Here is a 22271-nt window from a genome sequence, read left to right on the forward strand (position 1 = left end):
TCCAGTTTCTCCACAACCTCGCCAGCATTTGTTGCTTCATGTTCTGTTAAATTTTGCTATTTTGACTGGGGTGAGATGATATCTCATAGTTGTTTTAATTTCCATCTCTCTTAGGGCTAGGGATTTTGAGCAGCTAGCATCACAGCTCAAAGGCATCAACTCTCTTCCTATCATCCCTAGTCATTGTCCAGCTCTCTGAAGTATAGCAAATAATTGCAAAGACCATGGCCTAGATCAGGTGCACCTTTGTCTCTAGACTGATATCTTTGCTTTTCAGTAGTCTGAAGAGGTCCTTGACAGCAGACTTTCCCAATGCTATTTGTCTTTGGATTTCCTGACTGCTGGTGCCAAGAGTCAATGTTGATTGTGGAACAAAGTAACCTGAAGTTGTTAACAATCTCAATTTCTTCTTCATCCATCACAAAACTGCCAACTGGCCCAGGGTAGAGAATCTTTGTTTTCTTTATATTGAGCTTCAATCCATATTGAAGTCTACAGTCCTTGACCTTCTGCAGAAGATGCTTGAAGCCCTCCTCAGTTTCAGCAAGCAAGGATGTGTCATCTGCATTACGCAGGTTGTTGATGAGTCTTCCTCCACTCCTGATGCCACATTTCTCCTCATAAAGTCCAGCCTCCTGAAAGGTCTGTTCTGCATATAGATTGAAAAGGCAATGCCTTTAGTGGCACACAAATATTTGTAATTCCTTGAATTCTTAGAGGCTTGAAGGAACTGCACATATATAGCATCTAACCAGCAAAGGAATAGGAAACCTAACAGGCTACTGAGTAGAAGTAACATGCTCTTTCTGAACCAGTGAGTAATTAAATGGACAATTGTTTTTCCCACCGAGCCAGAACCAACCCATACTTGAAACTCCAGTGGGTTTTCAGAGGTAGTTAATTGCAAGGGAGGAGATTGCCCATCCTTCTTCTGCAGAGCAACTGGTGGATTTGAACCATGTGCCTTCAGGATTGCGGTGCAGTTTCTTACCATGAGGCCACCAGAGTTCCTTAAGTGAACAGTAGTCAGATAAATTGAGAAATGAAATGCTGGGCCTTGTATAGAGTTCCCAAAGATATCTCAAAACATCTCACAATTTTTGGAGAACTGAAACACACATAAACAGAGCAAAATATTTTCACTTATCTGATTTAAAGGGCATTTTAGGATCAACTGGCAAATATCAATTACAGAAAATTTCAGCCCTTTTCAGAGCCAGAGATCAAACAGACCTCATATCAAGCTTAGGACATTCCCTAAAAGTTAATTTTAACCATTTGTCTCTGTCTCATAAAATTAAAGAGCAGGCTGTGACAGGAAGGAAAAAAAAATCCAGCATTTTCATTTTCTCATTGCTAGGGCTACAGATGAAGAGAATTTCATGATGGCTTTGCAAAGCTTACAATTTGAAAGAAGCTTCATTTTTTAAAATATAAAAATAATAAAAATGTAGGTGGCCTCAACAGCTATAATTTTAAAAAATTAAGTGGAGAGATGGCTTCTGCCAACATTTCAAATTGGTATTCTGCACAGCAAAGGGGAAAAAAGTGCTTTGATCTTCACTGTTACCTAATTTGGGAATTTAGCTTCTATTTCCAGGCTATTAACTTCCACATCTGGACTTTCAGTGATCACTCCAGGGTGCTCCTACTTCTTCAATATTGATCAGCAGAATCCTCTTCCCCAACAGGTGATAAATTTATTAGCAGCTGTCCAGGCTGCCCCAGCTTTAGGCAATTGTCTTTTTGAGAATTATAGTATTTATTCATCGGAGGATAATAAGACAAGGGAAGAAGTCAAATAATTTTGCCTATAATTTGCAGCTGTTTCATACAGAGCTATGCTTCACAGAGAAAAGAGCCTGCAGTTCAGATATTATATAATGTTGCCTCCTTTGCATAAGACGTTGTGAATTTTTTTTTTACAAGATGCACTTTATTTATGAGAAGGTCCCCCCATAGAAGGAGCTTGTTAAGGCTTAATGCTGATGAATGGAGACAGCACCATTCACACTTCCAGGTTATGGTCTGTCAGTGCTTTCATTATACGCACTAATTTACAAGGATTTATTTATTTTCTCACAAATGTAAAAATGTGCTCCAAGCTAAACATGCTGTCTGGGTGCCTGAGCCCAATGTTTTCCTTGGTGGAAGTGGGGAGTGTGGCGACTCAAGCTGTCTGTGTGTGATTCTTCCCACCTCCACCCCCACGCACCCTGCCTCACTTCCTAACCTCATGGTAATATCAGTGATCTGGAGAGCTGTGCTGGTTTTAAAATTGAATACAGGTTGAAATTTTAAACCCTGAAAGTGGTTTTCTTAATTTAGTTTAAATCCTTCCAATTGTATTTTAAATACTAATGAAAATGCCGTCAGTAAGGGGATTTGGCGCTCAGATTTAGTTCTGGTGTCTCTGTCTCCGCCCACTCTAGTGCTACTCCCATTGAAGGGCCCCTTCCTTCCCCTCTCTCAGCGCCCCCCCCCCCCCGCCCACCTCCTTTCCTCACAGTCGTCCTTTCTAAGTCAGAGTCTGTTTAAAACAACGATAACAAGAAGAAATCACCAACAGAAAGCACGTCAGCAGACCTGACTACTGGAACAAGATACACCCCCAGGACTGGGTACCAACATGTGGAGATTTTGGATACAACAATATCAAGATATGGAGAGAGAAGGAAAAAAAATATTGAAGCTGTGTGTCTTGCTAGCCCCAGATGGCTAAATGTGAACTGAAATCACTCAGTCCTCATCTCTGAAGAATAAAGCTTAAAATATATTGGCCATGTGTCACCTCCACCCGGTCAGTCTAACAAGCAGTAATAATAGACCATACTGCATCGTTACCATCCCAGGCTTAGAACTATACTCATTAGAGGAGGGAAAACCTCCCCATGTGATGGACAAAACGAATCCTCGTTTTCCTGCCCAGGATTTCTAATTTGTTTTGTTTTGTTATCTCAGTGAGAATTAAATATCCCTCAAACCTTGACCAGTGAAGAGTTTGTAAAATAGATTGTTTAGGGAATTGGTTGGTCAGTTGGTAGCTTGGGAAGGAAAATGAGAGGAAACAAAAATACATTTCTAGAAACTATAGCTGGATGCATTTATAAAGCACCTATCACAAATCCCTCTGTTACCCTTTCTAGGGTCTCTTTTTCAATCCCAAACGTAAGTGTAATGCAATCAAAGTTAATTAAAGAGTCTCAAGGAAAAAGGAGTATATTTGGATTTTGGGCCACGATAAAAGAAATTGCTACACAAATATATGAAAGGAGAAGAGTCTACAAACTGTCAGCAGAATAAACCCTGAAGGCAAATACTGAGTATTTAATAAGCTCGGAATGATTTCAAAAGGCACTCGTCTGTGGAATTCAACTGACGTGAACACACAGAGAGAGAGAGAGACAGAAGTTCATGGAGGCTAGAAATTCACTAAAAACTCAAAGTGGGAAGTCATGTCAATTCAGGGTTATCCTCCTGATGAGGGGTGAGCGGTGTCGTAGTCAAGAAACAGAATCATCCTCCCTGATGTCAGCCTAAAACTGTAATGATCTCCCCAATTACCCTAGTTGCTGCAGGAATAAATTTCTTTCTCCATAAGTTCTGTGAACCTGTTCTGATTTTCAGGAGATCTGAGTCTCTAAGTATGATACTTCGTAGCCCAGATTGGAAGTCACTCAAAATAAGGAGAAAGAGTGGTGAGCACCCTTTAATAATGGGAACATAGTGTGTACAAAATAAAGGTGGAGGGTCAGCAAAAGAAAGGAAGACATGAAATGGATTGACACGGTGACTGAGATGATGAGGATGGCACCGGATAGGACAGGGTTCAGATCTGTTGTTCAGAGGGACATTTTGATTCATACTCGACTCAACGACACCTAACAACAGTAACATTTACAATAACATATTTGTTAAAGTTAACAAAAACAAGGGAAACGTTCGGTGAGATGGATTAAAGCAATAACCACAATAGTAGACTAAAACATACCAAGGATTATAAAGGTAACACAAGACTAGGTACAGCATTTTGTCCTGTTGGTCCGTAAGGGTCAGTGCAAGTCTGATGACTCCATGACAACAACACATCATTTTCTTTTCAGTGTTCTTTTTTAATTTTATAGAATTTTTATTTTATACAGGTTTACTTACAAAGTTTGTATACATTGTTTTTTACACGGATCTTTCCCCTTTTACCCTCCTCTCCTTCCACCTGTCAAATTGTGTGGCCTTATGATTATGCCCGGGCCCATCCTCACCCCTCTACTCCCCCAACCCCTCCTTGGATCCTCATACACGTTCTACAATAACAGTCTTATATATTTGTCCATGTGGGACTGAGTTAGCTCACTCAGCATAATGCTCTCCAGTCCCTCCCAAGTTAGGTAGTGGTTTACTAAATCATTGCTCCTGCGTGCTGTATAGTATTCCATTGTGTGAATGTACCATAATTTCTCAATCCATTCAAATTCCAGAGTACTCATCTTCGTCTCGGTTTCCGTATACTGGGTTAAGAACATGAGTAGATGCTCGGTCCTTGTCTTTTGCCCTCCACAGAACCTAGCATAGTGGCCTTCAGTGAATGGTAAGTGACTCACAAAGTCACACATTCCAAGCACATCTACTCTCAGCTTTTCTCTCTCTAGACTTGAATCTTCATCTCAAAGCCCTTCCTCTTCTGACAGCCAAACTTTCAATTTCACGTTCAATGATATTGAACACAGAGGCCCTCGAACATGTTCCCAAGTCACAGGCTTGGCCACAGGTTTCCATTTGCCATCAAACTAAATTCTAGGCAGTTGAGAATTTCTTTTTTCCAAAACAAAAATACAAATATAAATACCTCTGCCACAACCCTCCCTCCCCCCCCACACACACACACCTTGGATCGTCCTTAGCCTGCATTTTCTTGGAGATAAAACAGTTATTCATTCCTGTGTCATCATTATCTGAAAAGCTCCCTCCCTCCCTTTTTTAGCAAAAACTTCCTTAAAGGTCTTTAGGCCTTTAAATAGGATAAAGGAATTTTATTAACACGGAATGCCTCTGTTTGGCTACTCTGGTTTCCTTGGAGAACTTGCCAACATCTTATTGGCTTTAGAGGCACACAGGGAAAGTTAAAACAAAATCTGTAACTTTTATAGATGTTAAGGATTAATACTTCATGAGGAACATCAGGGTTGATCAAAGTACACCTTCATGGCCAAAGCTGAATATTAACCTCTTGCTAACAAATTAACTCGTCTAAAAGCAGTTTGTTAAGTTGGGTTTATAAACTGTCTTTAGATGAGCTCACTATTTGCCTGGAAAAGGATTGTGTGACTGTATATGAGGTAAAGACAGAAACAAAGAGGTGAACTCTGGTGGCCTAGTGACAAGAAGCTGAATTGCAATCCCAGAGGTATGTGGTTTGAATCCACCAGATGCTCTGTTGGAGAAGGAGGGGCAATCTCCTCCTGTACAAGTCAGATCTGATTTGACAGTGCACACACAAAAATAATTAATAAAAAAAAGCTTTTTTTTTTTTAAAAAAAAAAGACAGATACAAAGAGAATGTCTTCGCCTGACTTTAGAAAAGGAGTCCTGAGGGGCTTAAAAGGCCATGCACAGGTGCTTGTAATTTTGACATACACTCAATAGTTTCACCAGAAAAAGAAGCTTGGTGCCACAGTGGTTAAGTGCTTTGCCTGCTAAGCAAATGGTCAGTAGTTTGAACCGACTATGTGCTCCATAGTAGGGAAAAAAAGACCTGGCAATCTACTCCTGAAAAGATTATAGCCTAGGACACCCCAAGCCTCAGTTCAACTCTGTCCTATAGAAATGCTGTGAGTCGGAACCAAATTAGTTTATCAGAAAAACAACAACAAATGAAGGTGAGAGGGGTAATGACTTAATTATAGACCACAACCGAAGCAATGTCATAAAAGCAATGTCTAAAGCACAAGGAGAGCATATTCCTTGGGATATATTCCTAGTAGTGGAATGACTGGACTGTGTGGAATTTCTATATTCAGCTTTTTGAGGAAATGCCAAACTGCCTTCTAGAGTGTACCATTTTACAGTCCCATCAACAGTGCATAAGAGTTCCTATTTCTCCACATCCTCTCCAACATTTATTACTTGCTGTCCTGTTAAACTTTACCACTGCTACTGGGATGAGATGGTATCTCATCGTGGTTTTGAATTGCATCTCTCTTTTTGCCAGTGATTTTGAGCATTTCTTCATGTGTCTGTCAGCCATTCGAATATCTTCCTCTATGAACAATGTCTTTTGCCCATTTTGTAATTGGGTTGTTGGGTTTTTTTCCTTATAGAGGCCCTGTAGGATTCTAGATAGTCTTTTCCCTGTTTTTACCAGAAGAGGCTAAAAACTGGGGAGATTAATGAGTCAAACCAGGTTACACATCAGCTGTAAGTGCTGTGTTAAGTTTTAGGACCCAAACTTTCTATCTGCTATAAAAATTGTTTTTTCCAAGAAATATAGACAGTCTGTATAATTAATACAGGGAGCTCTGGCAGCCTGGTGATGAGAAGCTGGGCTGCAGTCCCAAAGGCACGCAGTCTGAATCCACTAGCTGCTCCTGTGAGATTAACTGCCTCTGAAAACCCACTGGAGGGTCAGCTACCAGTAATTTCCAACTTGACAGCACTTAACAACAACAAAAACAACATAATTAATACAGGGGGTGAATGTCACTGTGACAATAAAAAAAATCAGAAACTTAAGCTCATTGCCATCAAATCAATTCAAACTCATGGCAATCCTCCATCAAGTTTTTGAGACTTTCCATCTTAAAGGGAGCAGATGGGTGGCCCCATACTTTCCCTTACAGAGCAGTTGCTGTACTTGAACTCCATGGATTTGAACTCCATGAAGCTTAGCTGTTTCTTCTATAACAGCACCATCATTTCTCACCAACTCTTTTTTTATATATACCATGCTATGCATGTAGCATAGCCACGTATATAATATGCATGCTCTCTGTGAGAAAATACGGTAATTGTGGCCGTTCGGTGCCATTGTGTCAGTTTGGACTCATAATAACCCAGTCCTGTGCAATGCTCCCACTCATTGCTATGTTTGTGTCCTCTTCTGTAACCACTCTGTTAATCCATCTCAGTGAGGGTCTTTTCTCTTTTTTTGTTGATCCTACACTTTATCAAGCATGAGGGCCTCCTCCAGAGACTAGCCTCTCCTGCCAATATGTCCAAAGTAAGATTGTACGGGTGGAGAGGGGGGCAATCGAACACTACATTATATGAACACTACATTAAACTGGCTTAGAAAATGATGAAAATACTTTCATGCTTTGCAAGGTAGTTCTAATCCAAATGTGAAAAGAAGCCACGGCTTATGCCTCCTTACCCTAAAAGAAAGGTAACACATACTGCAGTACTTACCTTTTCCTATAAATCTAAAAAAAAAATCTCCCTATGTTTGGAGGGAGCTCTGGTGGCAAGGTGATAAGAAGCTGCACTGCCATCCCAAAGGCAAGCAGATCGAGGCCACCAGCTGCTCCGCGGGAGAAGAATGGACAGTCTCTTCCCATGTGACTAACTGCCTCTGGAAACCTGCCAGAGGGTCAGCTATGGGTCTGTATAGACTCAACAGCACTCAACAACAACTTCTGGAGGAGGTGGAAACATAAAGCCAGGCAAAGTTATCAGACCTCACTTCATCTCCAGATGTTATTTTTCTTTTATCATTCCTTCTCAAGATGCAATGAAGTGAATGTATGTCCAAACAAACCTCTCCTGTGACTGTCCTGTCAGTGCTAAGCAACACTGAATCCCTATGTCTTTGAAAATACCTTTCAAGTTTTCCTACTTCTTTCAAAATCCTGATCTTCGTGCAAGTGCGGCCCACTAGCCTACTAACGCTCACTTACGCTTTCCCAACAGGCATCACAGTTGATCGACATGGATTCATTTACTTTGTGGATGGGACTATGATTCGTAAAATCGATGAGAACGCGGTGATCACGACTGTAATCGGCTCGAACGGCCTGACTTCCACGCAGCCGCTGAGCTGTGACTCAGGAATGGACATCACTCAGGTAGGCTCCACTGATCCTCCAGCTTTATCGCCATTTGGCATCATGGAAATGGATAACCATTTTCTCCCACAGAAATTAAGTAAAGAGGAAGCCTGGTGTACCTGTTAATACACCCGAGAGCAGAAGTTTCTCTTTATGTAAGGGACTTTTTCTTCCTCCTCGGCAAAACCCAGCTGGGAGAAAATGGGAATCTAAGAAAAGAGGAGTAATGCTGCGTGCGATGTTGATGCAACTGTTAGAGCGCAGCCGCCTAGATAAGGATCAATTAGAGAGAGAGAGGTCAATTTAATTAATTGAATATTTTCTGAGAGAAGTCATTTTAATTTTTTTTTTTCTGCAATAAAGCAAGAACTCACATTTGGAGAAGTGCTGATTGTCAAAGGTCTTTTGAAAGCTTTTTTTAATGAATATGTGAGCGTAACTTGTTATTCATGTAGATGTAAATTGCTGTTGCTAGTCTGGTTGACAAGTTTTCTCAAGTAAAAACAACCTTCCCTCTGAGATCTGTTTTACATTGATTTTGAAAACTTTTCTTTTTTTTTTGGCCAGTGAGAATAAAAGGGAACATTCAATGTAGCACTCACCTGAGTACAAAATTCTAACTTTGCCACAATTTGACAAAATAAGAAGTGGAAAGGGAGAGAAATTGGAGAGCATACAGCACGGTCCCAAATCCATAGAGACGCCCTGCTTAGTCTGTAGACACAAGATGTTGGCATTTAAGTGAAGGAAATTGACTAAATGGTCATCAAAGTTCTAATATTTACTGTTCTGTGACACTAATGAGGTAGACTAATAGAGAATCTCTCTCTCTTTTTTTTTTCCTTTTAAATGAAAGTTTACAAAGCAATTGGTTTTCCTTCCAATCATTCATACAGATTTTGTTTACTTGTAACATTAACGACAGTACCCAGCTTATAACAGCACTCTTCCCACTTCCTCCCTGAGTTGCTTGTTTCCCTTCATCTTTCTAGCCTATTCCTCCCTGCCTTCCAAGCTTTCTTCCTACGTAAACATCACCCTTATGATCTCCCATGATGAATTGTTCTAAGGACTGAGGACATTCGTGGTGTTAATGTTCATCTTAGCAGCACATCTATTGTTTGACTGCAGGCTGAAAGGATTACGACGGCCATAGTCTCAGAAGTTCCACCAGCCTCTAGGAGACCAGCAAGCCTAGTCATTTCCATGATTTTGAGTTTTGTACCATATTTCCCTCCCCCATCCCCACTCTACCCAGGACCCTCTTCTGTGAACATTTTAGAATGGTCAGCAGTTGTGGTTAGACATCATCCAGTTCTTCTGTTCTCAGGTTAGTGGAGATTGAAGTTCACATGGGGTGTGAGTCCTTTGGATTCATTGTTTCTTTATCTTTGGTGTTCTTCGCTCTTCTGTGTGTGGACAGGGAGATATCAATATTTGCAGCTTAGATGGCTTCCCATAAGGTTTAAGAGCCCAGTTGCTGCTTACTTAAGTGGGATGCGGAACATGGTTTTGTGAGCTGTGCTATGCCAATTGACTTTGATAGGCCGTGAAGGTGTGGTCCTGAGGCCCTAGGAGTCGCAGCTCATCCCCTCAGGGTGTTTGGTTACAACTGAGCAATCTCCATGACTTGCAACTGGTTGGCTCTGCCATGCACATGGAGCTATTTACAGTATATTTATAGATGCTGTTGTTATGTGCCCCTAGTTGCCTGTGACTCATAGCGACCCTGTGTAGAACAGCCCTGAAACTGGCTCTATCCTGTGCCAATCTTATTGTATCTGATACACCTACCCCCATTACCCCACTGAATCAATTCATCTCATCGAGGGTCTTCCTCTCCTGCACTGTCCCTCCACCCTCCCAAACATGCTGTCCCTCTCCAAGGAAGCTTCAGAATCCTCGCCTCCAAGGAACAGCCTGGCTTCACCCTCTCTAGGATGAACCTGTTTGTTCTCCTTGCAGTCCATGGTATAGTCAATACTCTTCTCCAGCACCATAGCTCAAAGGAATCAACTCTCTTTCTATCATCCCTAGTCATTTTCCAGCTCTCTGACGCATAGCACACAATTGCAAAGACTATGGCCTGGATCAGGTACACCTTAGTCTCCAGACTGATTCCATTGCTCTTGTGCATGTAGAAATACCACCTGGCAGTTCTCTGTATGGTCATGGGTATAATCCCTTTCACTTTTTCTGATGATATATCCATGTGTGTATTAATGATTGTTATTACCAATAGTTCAAGATTATCCATGTAATAATGTTTATCTCTGATATTTGTATCTCTTATGCACTTCTTTTACCTTTCTCCAGTGATAGTGCACTAATCAGCCTCTTGTTGTTCACTGCCTTTCCCTTCACCCATCTTAACATGCCTTTTATATAGTTGCTAGCAATTACTCCCCTCTTCCTTACCTCCCATCCCTGGTAACTCTCAAAGAATGTTTCTTTTGCATGCAGACCTTTCCTTAGCTTTTTATAATAGTACTCTTATCCAATATTTATCCCTCTATGGCTGGCTTATTTCACTCAGAAGAAATGCCCTCCAGAATTATCAACAGCATGTGGTATTGCACGAATTCTTCATTAATTTTAAATGTTGCACAGAATTGCATTTTGTTTATGTACCATAGCTTGTTCAGCCATTCATCTGTTGTTGAGCACTCAAGATGTTTCACTCTCTTCACTATTATACTATAAATCATGCTGTAATTCTCATAGATGTGCATATACCCGTTTATGTCCCAGACCTGGTAGTTGGATGGCCTAGTGTCAAGAAGCTGCGTTGCAATCTTGAAGGTATGCAGTTCAAGGCTACCAGCTGCTCCACAGGAAAAAGACGCACAATCTCCTCCCATGTGATTGTCTCTGAAAACCCATTGGATGGTCAGCTATGGGTCAATTCTGAGTCTACAGTACACAAAAACAACAACAGTTTACTTGCTAGGTTAAGCATTATTTTCTGTGCGGTTCTGGAGAAGAGTGTTGAGGATACCATGGACTTGTAGGAAAACAAACAGATTCATCCTGGAAAGGGTTAAACCGGGTGGCTCCTTGGAGGCAAGGATCCTGAGGCTTCATCCGACATACTTTGGACAGGTTGCAAGGAGGGACCGGTCCTTGGAGAGGGATATCATGCTTGGGAGGGTGGAGGGACAGCGCAGGAGGGGAAGGCCCTCTATGAGGTGGATTGATTCAGTGACTGGGGTAATTGGGATGGGTGTGTCGGAGACAGTGCGATTGGCACAGGACACAGTGCTTTCTACAGTAGTTGTACCATGTTTTACTTCCACCCCAAGTTTATGAGAGATCCAATCTCTCAACATCCTCTCCAATATTTGTTTAATATCATATTGCTTGGTTGGATATATCATTGTTTCAATAGACAATCTTTTTCCTTCATTTTTTATTTTATATTGATTTGCTTGCGAAGTTTGTGTACATTGTGTTTCACACACTCCTTCATTCCCTTTGTGTTTCATGCAATCATTCCCATTCATTATGTTTTATAAAATTAATCATCATCAGTAGTTGAGAGGTTTGGAATTGGTAAGCGTACCAAGAGAATGCTTTTGACTGCAAACAATGAAACACTTGCCTAAAAGGGGTTTAAACAATAAGATATTATTATGTTGTGTAATAAGAAACCTAGAGGTAAGCAAAGATCCCAGTAGATTTCCTCTGTGTCACATACATTGGCCAAAATCCAACCACGTGCCCATGCTTTTAGGCAGTCACTGACAAAGTTAAAAAATGGAACTTTCGTGGTGGATTTATATCATAATTCACCCTCAAAAGCTGGGCCACTTTCCTGAGCTTATCACTTTCTGATTATTTTTTTTTATCCAAATCAAGGTTGTTTTCTCAATCATCACTCATTGCCACAGAGTTGAAACCTACTCATATCTTCTCCTCTATCAGATATTTGGAGGCTGTAAATCAAACAGGAGGAGGTTTCCCATTTCTCTTCTATAGAACTCCTGTTAGATTTGAACCATCAGGGATGTACTGACTTTGGGTTGGCTGCAAAACTCCGGACAGACTAAGCCACCAAAGAATAAAAGATTGCTGTGATGTCTTTGAGTTGTGGTGCTGGAGAAGAGTACTGACTACCCCTTGGAGTTCCAAAAGAACAAACAGATATGTCTTGGAAAAATTACAGTCAGAGTATTTGGAGGCAAAGTTGGTAAAGCTTCATCTCTCATATTTTGGACATGTAGCTACATGAAGCTAATCCTTGGAAAAGGACATTGTGCTTGGAAAGAAAGATGGTTAGAGAAGGGGAGGAAAAACACCAACCAGATGGATTGACACAGTGACCTCGGCAATGGGCTCAAGTGTGTCAGAGATGATGATGATGGCACAGGATAAGACAGGATTCAGCTCTGATGCTCATAGAGTCACTATGAATTGTAGTCAACTTGACAGCACCTAACAGCAACAACCAACCAGCACTGTCCCCCATAGGTTAAATATTCCTGTTATTGGTAATGCTCCTGGAACATTAGAAAATAATATACATTTTACAACAATTTAAAGAAAGATATTTTTATTGCTTTCTTCTCTGTACCACCTGAAACATAGTACAGCTGGAAATATAAAATGAGCACATCACCCAGACACTGCTTTAGTCACTCACTCTGACATTTCTTCCTACCTCCAGTCTCTATCAAGCACTAAAAATGTGCCCATTTTGGATTTCTTCTCCTCTCTCTCTGCCTATGCCTCACCCCACAAGTGCAGGAAATGGTCAGATAGTGTTGTTGTTATGAGTTGTAGTTGACGTGATAACACATACAACAACACAGTGCCATCAAATCAACTACAATTCAAAGCAATCCTATGTGTCCTGTTTCACAACAACCTGACTATCTCCACCATGCTCTCTTCCTCCAACCCTCTATATTTTCCACTGTGATGTCTTTTCCCAAGGACCAGGCCCTTCTGATCACTTACCTAAAATATATGAGATAAAGTTTCACCATCTTTGCCTCTAACTTCTTCCAAGACACATCTGTTTTTTTCTCTGGACAGTTCGTGAGATATTCAGTACTCTGCTCCAACATCACAACTCAAAGGCATTGATTCTTCTTCTGTCATCTTTAGTCATTGGCCAGTTCTCAGATATATAGCAAGTGTTTGAAAAGACCATGGCCTGAATCAGGCACCCCTTAGTCTTCAAACTGACATCATTGCTTCTCAATAATTTGGAGAGATCCCTGCCAGCAGACTTTCCTAATGCCATACATCTCCTGATCGCTTGACTGCTGGTGCCAAGGGTATTGATTGTGGATCCAAGTAAGATGAAATTGTTGTGAATTTCAGTCTTTTTTCCGTCTATCATGATGTTGCCTATTGTCAAATAGAGTCAAACACAAAAGTAAAATAGATGGTAAGATAGAAGATTTTAAAAGCTAACACAATGAATTAACCATTTTTACTAGAAATATGGCTCTAGCTATCAAGTCCTAGAGCAGTGTAACTCTCCATGATGCAAAAGTCAGGAAAGAGCAATATTATTTATGGTAATATGGAAAGATGTGAATGTGCTTACTTGGGGGAAGGGGAAGAGAGAAAGGATGCATGCATGTGATTCACTTGCACGATATTTTTAACTCAAAATAGAACATTTAGTGTTGCAGTCATTCAACTCCAAAAACTCATCAGTTTCTGCATGGGGAAAGTTATGCTCAAAGGATAGGGTTTTCCAGTCCATATACAGCAAACATATGATTGTCATCACTATGATGGCTTTTGTTGTCCCTGGCTCATAGTATCCCCACATACAATAGAAAGAACTGTTGTCATTGACAGTGTTTTCACTGGCTGTTATTCAGAGTATATGAACAGCCTTTTTATCATATCTATCTTAGCCTGGAAGTTTGACTGATACCTGTTCAGTTTCACAGCAACAGCATGGGTCTCCAGTGACAGACAGGCAGTGACTGTGCAGGAGTTGCTTAGGCTAGGAATCGAACTCAAGTCTCCTATAATGAAGGCAATCATTTCACCTCTGAACTGCAACTTCTACCTCATTCCCTTTCAAGTGAGGGTGTACCATGCAGTCCACTGAGAAGGATCCCTTGCAACCGAGAAACAGAATCACATTTTAAGTGTTTCATTCTAAGCCTCAAGTTCCCTTAAGCCTCCTTTCCCAGTTTCTTTGCATAATTTTACCTTTACAAACAAAGACCTTTCTTTGCAAACTATGCGGGTGTTAGAAGCCCACAGGAATGAGTGGGAAAGAAAGCAGCCTTAGGGTCCAAATTATCGGATAGCTATTTTACTGCTGTCCACCAATTTGCTTAGTACTTGAAGTCCTTCAAAAGTAACTAGAGTTTTCAACTAAATTGGCATAAAATTATGAGCCCACACTGATCTCTGCGTCACTTCTATACCTATTTAGTAAGGAACTTACTTCTCATTACACCATCTTCACCTCTGCTGGCCTAAAGTCCATTATTGTTGTTAGGGGCCATCGAGTATGACTCATAGTGACCCTATGAACAGCAGTCCTGAAGGCCTGAACCCTGTTCTAACTTGTTTTATCCTCATTATCTGATATACTTGAGCCCAATGTTGATGTCACCATGTAAATCCACCTTCTTGGTGTTCTTACTTTCTTTTGCTGACCCTCCAACCTTCTTTTGAATAACCTCTCCTACCAACATGTCCAAAATATGAGACGTGAAACTTTGTCATCCTTGCCTCAAACAAGCAACCTGGCTGCACTGTTTTCAAGATGTATCTGTTTGTTCTTTTGTCAGCCCAAGGGACATGCAGTACTCTTCTCCAGCACCACAACTCAAAGGCATCAATTCATCTGTCATTTATTGTCCAATTTTCAGATGCATTATTTTTTTAAAAAACAATACTCTCATTTTAACATGGAGAAACAATAAGAAAAGCATGATACTTAGGGAGTTAAACAACAACTATGCTGTGCAACTATGACATCTTTCTAGTTCCAAAACCCATATTATTGTTGTTGTTATGTGCCATCAAGTCACCTGCAACTCTTAGCAACCCTATGTACAACAGCCCTAAACCCTGCTCTATCCTGTGCCAATCTTATTATCTCTGACACTTAATCCCCATTACCCTAGTCACTTAGTCAATCCACCTCACCCAGGTTCTTCCTCTCTTGCATGGTCCCTCCACCCTTCCAAGCATGACATCCCTCTCCAAGGACTGATCCCTCTATGCAACATGCCCAAAGTATGCCAGACAGAGCTTCAAAACAGCCTGACTTCACCCTCTCTAGGACAAACCTGTTTGTTTTCCTAGCAGTCCATGCTATAGTTAAGACTCTTCTCCAGCAAAAAACCTCAAAGGCATAAATTATCCTTCCATCATCCTTAGACATTGTACAGGTTATTTAACAGGAAATACAGATGTAGAACATTTGAAAAGACCGAACACCAAGAAAGAAATTGAACAGGTTATAAAAAGACTCCTCCTCAAAAAAATATGCTGGCCCAGATAGCTTCATGGCTGAATTCTACCAAATATTAGGAGATGAATTATCACCAATTCTATTTTAATTATTTTTTAAAATAGAAAAAGAAGGAATACTCCAGAGTCATTCTTTGAAGCAAGCAGAACACTACTACCAAAACCAGACAAAGATACTACCAAAGAATAAAACTATAGACAAATATCACTCATAAACATAGACATAAAAACAAAATCCTGGCCAATAGAATCCAACAGTGTGTGTGTATATGTGGAGAGAGATATATATTCTTATATATATTCTTATAAAATAATCATATATATATAATCGTATATATAGTCTTATAATTTATATAATATAAGATATATAATATATGTATTTAATATTGACCAAATGAGATTCATAACAGGTATGCAAGGATGGTTCAATATAAGAAAAACAATCATTCTAGTTCATTACCTTAACAAAGCAAAGGACCTTAACAAACCACATGATCCTATCAATTGATGCCGAAAAGGCCTTTGCCCATTCCTGATTTTTAAAAAAGTCCAATGCCCATTCCTGATTAAAACTCTCAACAAAATAGGAATATAAGGATTTTTTTTTCAACATAGTGAAAAATATATATGCAAAACTAAGCACCAACATTATTCTCAATGGAGAAAGACTAAATATATTCCCATTGTTAATAGGGAACAGGTAAGGATGCCCATTATCATCATGGCATTAGTACAGTGATAGACACATAGAGCAATGCAATAGAATCAAGAACCCAGAAATTTACACATCTACCTATGGTCAACTGCAATTTGACAAGGAATCAAACCTATTAAATAGGGAAATGACAATGTTTTCTACAAATGGTGCTGGGAATACCAGACTTCTACCTGCAGAAAGCTGAAGCAAAATCCATATTTCATGCCATATACAAAGACAACTCAAGGTAGATCAGAGACCTAGCAGTAAAGCCCAAACCATAAAGATTATAAAAGACAAAATGAGACCAAACTTAGAACCTCTTGCCTATAGCATAAATAGACTTGAAGATAGAGCAAAAAATGTACAACCTGGAGAAGGTAAAATCTACTAATGAGACCTTCCAAAAATCAAGTCCCTGTGCACATAAGAAACTTTCTCCAATAGGGTGCAAAGAAAGTCTATAGACTGGGAAACTTGGCAATGACATTTCAGACAAGGGTCTTATCATGAAAGTTTACAGAATACTACATGGCCTCTACAAGAAAAAGACTGACAAAATGAGCAAAAAATATGAAAAGACTCCTTGCAAAGAAAGACATTCAGATGACAAATAGATACATGAAGAAATGTTCAAAATCACTGCAAATCAAAGCAAAAATGAGGTATCTCACTCCAGTAGCAGTAGTAATAGCAATGTTTCACAGAACAGCAAGCAATACATGTTGGAAAGGATGCAGAGAGATACAACCACTCTGGAAGGTAGTCTGGCATTTCCTCAAGAAGTTGAAAACAGAAATCCTATGTTGTTGCGATTGTTATGTGCTGTGCAGTCAACTATGACTCATAGCAGCCCTGTGAACAATACCTCTGAACCCTGCCCTATCTTGAGCCAATGCCACTATATCTGATATACCTGCCCCTCTTGCCATAGTCACTTTGTCAATCCATCTCATCCAGGGTCTTCCTCTCCTATGCTGATAATCTACCCTTCCAAGTATGAAGTCCTTCTCTAAAGTCTAATCCCACCTAGCAATATGCCCAAAGTACATGAGACAGAGCTTCAAAATATATGCACCAAGGAGCAACCTGGTTTCACCCTCTCCAGGACGTACCTGTTCTCTTAGCAGTCCATGGTATATTCAATACTCTTCTCACAACTCAAAGGTACTGATTCTTCTTATATCATCCTTAGTCATTGTCCAGCTTTCAGGTGTGTAGCAAAAAATGTGAAGTACTAGAGAAGACTATGGCTTGGAACAGGTGTACCTTGGTCCCTAGACTGATATGGTTGCTCATCAGTGCCTTATAGTGGTCCCTGACAGCAGACTTTCCGAATGCAATTCATCTTTTGATTTGCTGACTGCTGGTGCCAAGAGTGTTGATTGTGGACTCGAGCAAAATGAAATTGTTAACAACTTCAATCTCTCCTCTATTATGATGCTGCCAAATGACCCAGTTGTGAGAATCTTTGTTTTCTTGATGTTGAGCTTCAATCCATATTGGAGACTGCAGTCCTTAACCTTCTGCAGCAAAGAATTCAAGCCTTTCTCAGCTTTAGCAAGTGAGATTGTGTCATCTGCCTGATGCAGTTGATGAAGAGTCTGTTAATGAGTCTTCCTCCAGTCCTGATACCACATTCTTCTTCATAAATTACAGCATACCAGATGATCTGTTCTGCATATTACCTGGCTATTCCACTGCTAGGAATACACCCTAAGAAAATTAGAACTGAGACACAGAGATATGAACACCTATATTCATAGCAGCACTATTCACCATAGCAAGAAAATGGAAACAGTCCAAATGCCCATCAACAAATGACTAGATTGAGAAATTGTGGTACTTTTACACAATGGAACACTATGCAGCTCTAAGGAAAAATGACTTTTTAAAATACTACATAACATGGGAGCGTCTAGAGAGCATTATGCTGAGTGAAATATCTTGGTCTCATAAGGTCAAATACTGCATAAGACCATTATTATAAAAATAGAAGGATAACTGAGCAAGCTGTGTATAAATGTTCCAAAGGGAAAGAGGACATGGAGAAGGGGTGGAAAAAGGGAATGTAGAGAAATCATTAGGATAGCGGAGGTTAGTGGGCAGATGAGAGGGTGAAGGAATAGGAAAGATTCAATGGAGACTGGAAATGATAGGATAATAATAGGCATATACCAATAGTAATGAATTATATAAAATACAATGTATTTTATGAATGATTACATAAAACACAATGTGCATTAACAAACACAATATAAATGAAATATTGTATGAACACAATGTGCATGAATTAACACAAAGTACATTAATTATTATAGGCAAACCTTAAAAATAGTAGGAGGAACAAAAGCATGCCAGTATATAAATGATCAGCATCTTTTCAAGAAATTAAGGTACAAATTAAATTTATTTCCAGTACTTTTGTGGATGTTCAGCTGATTTTCTTTTTTTGGAACTATAACTCTGATGAAATTGGCCATGAAGCTGCTCAGTTCTATGCCATTACATACCTAGGCAAGCAATGATAGTGGATAGGCATAAAGCATCAGCAGCAAAGATTGAGAAAGACAGAAGGCTAGTGAAATCAAAGTCAAACCTCAGACTCACTGCCATCAAGTCAGTCCCAACTCACAGTGACCCTCCAGCAGGTTTCTGAGGCCATAAATCACAATAGGAGGTGTGTGACCATCTTCCTCCCATGGAGCCACTGGTGAATTCAAACCAAAGGAAACAGACACTTGACCTTTGGGTTAATAGCACAACACCCTATGAGCTACACTACCATAGTTCCTTCACTGGTATAAAACCAGAGAACTTGCTAAATTATTTCATTTCAGAATTAAGACAGTATGTAGATGGTAGTACCATTCACTGAGATAAGGAACACAAGAGGAGGAGAAGCAAGTTTGGGTGATGGTGGAATGATGGTTATAGGGCCTATTGTGCTTGGTTGGTCCAGGTAAAGATATCTGGCAGGCACGTGGATAAAAGTCTAATGCTCAAGGTCTGAAATGGAGATTGTTGTAGTTGTTGTTGACTGCCTTTGAGTCGAGCACGACTCCTAGCGACCCTACACACAAAAGGCCTGAAGCCCCTCTACAACTAGCTACATTTATTAAAGTTTATAGAGTTTCCAGAGGCATGTTATTTAGGAAGTGGATGCCACTCCTGCTTCCAAACGTCACAGTATGCTATTATTGTTATGTGCCATTGAGTCGCCTACAACATATAGTGACCCTATGTACAGCAGCTCTGAACCCTTCCCTGTCCTGAGCCAGTCTCACTAACTTGGACACACCAACCCCCATTGCCCCAGTCACTGTATCAATCCATTTCATCCTGGGTCTCCCTCTCCTGCACTGTTCATTCACCCTTCCGAGCATGATGTCCTTAGATTTGGAATTATCACACACACATTGTTATTAGGTGCCATCAGGTTGACTAGTACTCACAGTGACCTTACGAACAATAACTTTCTCATGGTCTCCACCATGCTTGACTCCATTGTGGTAGTTGCTGTGTCATTTCATCTCATTGCTGAACAACAGGTCCAAGGTATGTGAGACAAAATTCCCCCATCCTTATCCCAGTAGCTCCCTGGTTTCACTTCCTTCAAGACAAATTTGTCTGTCCTTTAACACATGGAAGATAGAATGGATAACGGTACATAGCACAAAAAGTAAACTCTAAGGAAACTAATATTCAAACGAAGACTTAGGAATGAGAGCCCACAAAAGAGACTGAAAGACAGACGAGTGAAGTGGGAGGAAAACCTGAAAGATATGTGGTTAAAACAAGCAAACAGGCAAGCTCTGGTGGCCTAGTGGCAAGAAACTGCACTGCAATCCCAGAGGTGTGCCGTTTGAATCCATCAGCTGCTCTGCTGGAGAAGGAGGGACAATCTCCTCCTGTACCAGTCAGATCCGATTTGATGGTACACACACACACACACACACACACACACACACTAAATATAAATAAAAGCAAAGAAACAAAAAAACACCAAAACACCCCCACGCAAGAGAAACAAGCTGTTCAAGAAGAGAATATATCAAATGCTGCTTAGAGAGTCACATAAAATAAGATGTTGTGGATATTTTCCCCCCCAATAAGTTGTTTGATTTTACATCGTTAATGATTCTAAAAGTACCTTTGGTAGAGCGCTAATGAATAGAAGTTGAATTGCAGTGGTAGAGTGGGAGGTGAGGAAATGGAGGAAGTGAAAATAGAACGCTCTTTTGAGAGTCTTGGCTGTGATGAGGTGGTTTTGGCATTGGAGCAAATCTGCTTCCAGGTGTCAGCAAATTAGCACCCAGGTGTGGCACAGGTGCCCCAAAATCGGCACGCACTGAATGAAATCAGATGGGTGATGGGGTGGAGCACTTACAGAGAGGAAGCCTGGGCATGGGCTGTCTGTTTAGACAACTGTGGCAGATTGGGGACCTGCATTTCCCAGGACTGCATTTAAGAGCATGGGCTGTCTTCAGCTGGAGAGAAGAAAGGCGAGTGGGGAGCCTCTTAACACTTTCCAAGAGCAAAGCCCCAGTTGTTTACAGTAGTACTTAGAGGGATCCAGCTGAGCTTACACAGCACTCAGTTTCATATATCAATAAGTCTAAATATATTGATGGGCAAAATGTATTGAGGGCAGAGACAAATGTCTAAATGAGGAGAGTTTCTGGAGACAAGAATGAAAATAAAAGCCTGTGCTGCAGTATGAAGATTTGAATCAGACCTTAGAAAGAGCTTACTGGCTCTCAGACTATGTGGCAGTACATCTATTAGCAAAGGATCTTGTGGAGCTCTCACATTTTGACATTTGTAAAGCAATGCTGGAAATGCAGGCCTCTCTGGAGCTGGAGGATAGACCAACTGTTTTCTCAAGGTCCTTCCCAGCTTTCTTTACAGAAATATAATCATTGCTAAAGTCCCTTGTTACTGTTCTAGAGTTAAAAAATTAATTAAAAACAAAAAGGCCTTCAACAAGGAAAAACCCTGTCTTAATCTGTATTGTCTCCAGAGGAGCAAAACCAACAAGAAGATATTGTTAAATAGCGACATCAAGTGAAGTACAACTCATAGTGACCCTGTGGACAACAGATCTGAACCCTGTCCTATCCTGTGCCGTCCTCATCATCTCTGACACACGGGAGCCCATTGCTGCAGTCACTGTGTCAATCCATCTCATTAGGAGTCTGCTTATCTTTCACTGACCTTTCCAAGCATGATGCCCCTCTCCAAGGAATATATAGCCTCTCCCAGCAATATGCCCAAAGTATGTGAGGCAAAGCTTCACCATCCTTTCCTCTAAAGAGCATTAGGACTGCAATTTTTCCAAGACATTTTTTTAAATAACATTTTTTATTTTAATGGTGATTTTAATGAAAGTTTACAGAAAAGTTGGATTTTCATTTATTCATTGTTGCACATTTTTACCCCCTCTCCCCAGTTCACTTTTTTAAAATATTCATTCATTGTTGCACAACTACCTCCTCCCTCCCCGAGGCCTCTTTGCAATGTACCTCTTATTCTGGGCTATTATCATACATATAATGGCTAATCATATATATTTTTTAAACAGATCTTTCCTTCATCTGTTCCAGTGCAATGTTCATTATCTATCTACTCTTAGCCTATTCTTGTCCCAAACCCCTCATGTCAGACGTGACATGGAGCTTCCAAGGAACATGCTCGCTGTACTTCCTGCAAGACGTTATCTGCTTGTTCTGTTGGCAGTCCATGGGACACTCAGCACTCTTCTCCAGCACCACAATTCCATAGATGGAGCCCTGGTGCCTTAGTGGGAAAGAATTGCACCACCAACTCTAAGGCACACAATTTAAACTTCATCACCTGTTCCACAGGAGAAAGATGGGCAGTCTCCTCTCATACTATTAAATGCCTCTGAAAACCTATTGGAGAGTCAGTTTTGAGTCTATTCCGACAGAACATATACAACTAGAGATAGATAGATAGATAGATGATAGATAGATAGATAGATAGATAGATATAGATATGTGTGTGTATAGCCTACTCAAGTTGACACATATCGAATTGATACCCTTGTTGATACA

General features: G+C 40.4%; 1 protein-coding gene across 3 annotated transcripts in view; it reads left to right on the top strand.

Annotated features, from left to right (window-relative positions):
* TENM1 (teneurin transmembrane protein 1) overlaps nucleotides 1-22271 on the top strand; it is a 795992-nt gene that overhangs the window by 681272 nt on the left and 92449 nt on the right. For all 3 annotated transcript variants that reach the window (XM_006885054.1, XM_006885055.1, XM_006885056.1), the window contains one exon: nucleotides 7903-8057. In XM_006885054.1, coding sequence (XP_006885116.1) covers nucleotides 7903-8057 — 155 coding nt within the window. The remainder of the gene's footprint in view (nucleotides 1-7902; nucleotides 8058-22271) is intronic.

Source organism: Elephantulus edwardii, unplaced genomic scaffold, assembly GCF_000299155.1.
Source record: "Elephantulus edwardii isolate Elephantulus edwardi_28Jun2011 unplaced genomic scaffold, EleEdw1.0 scaffold00040, whole genome shotgun sequence".
Taxonomy (NCBI): Eukaryota; Metazoa; Chordata; class Mammalia; order Macroscelidea; family Macroscelididae; genus Elephantulus; species Elephantulus edwardii.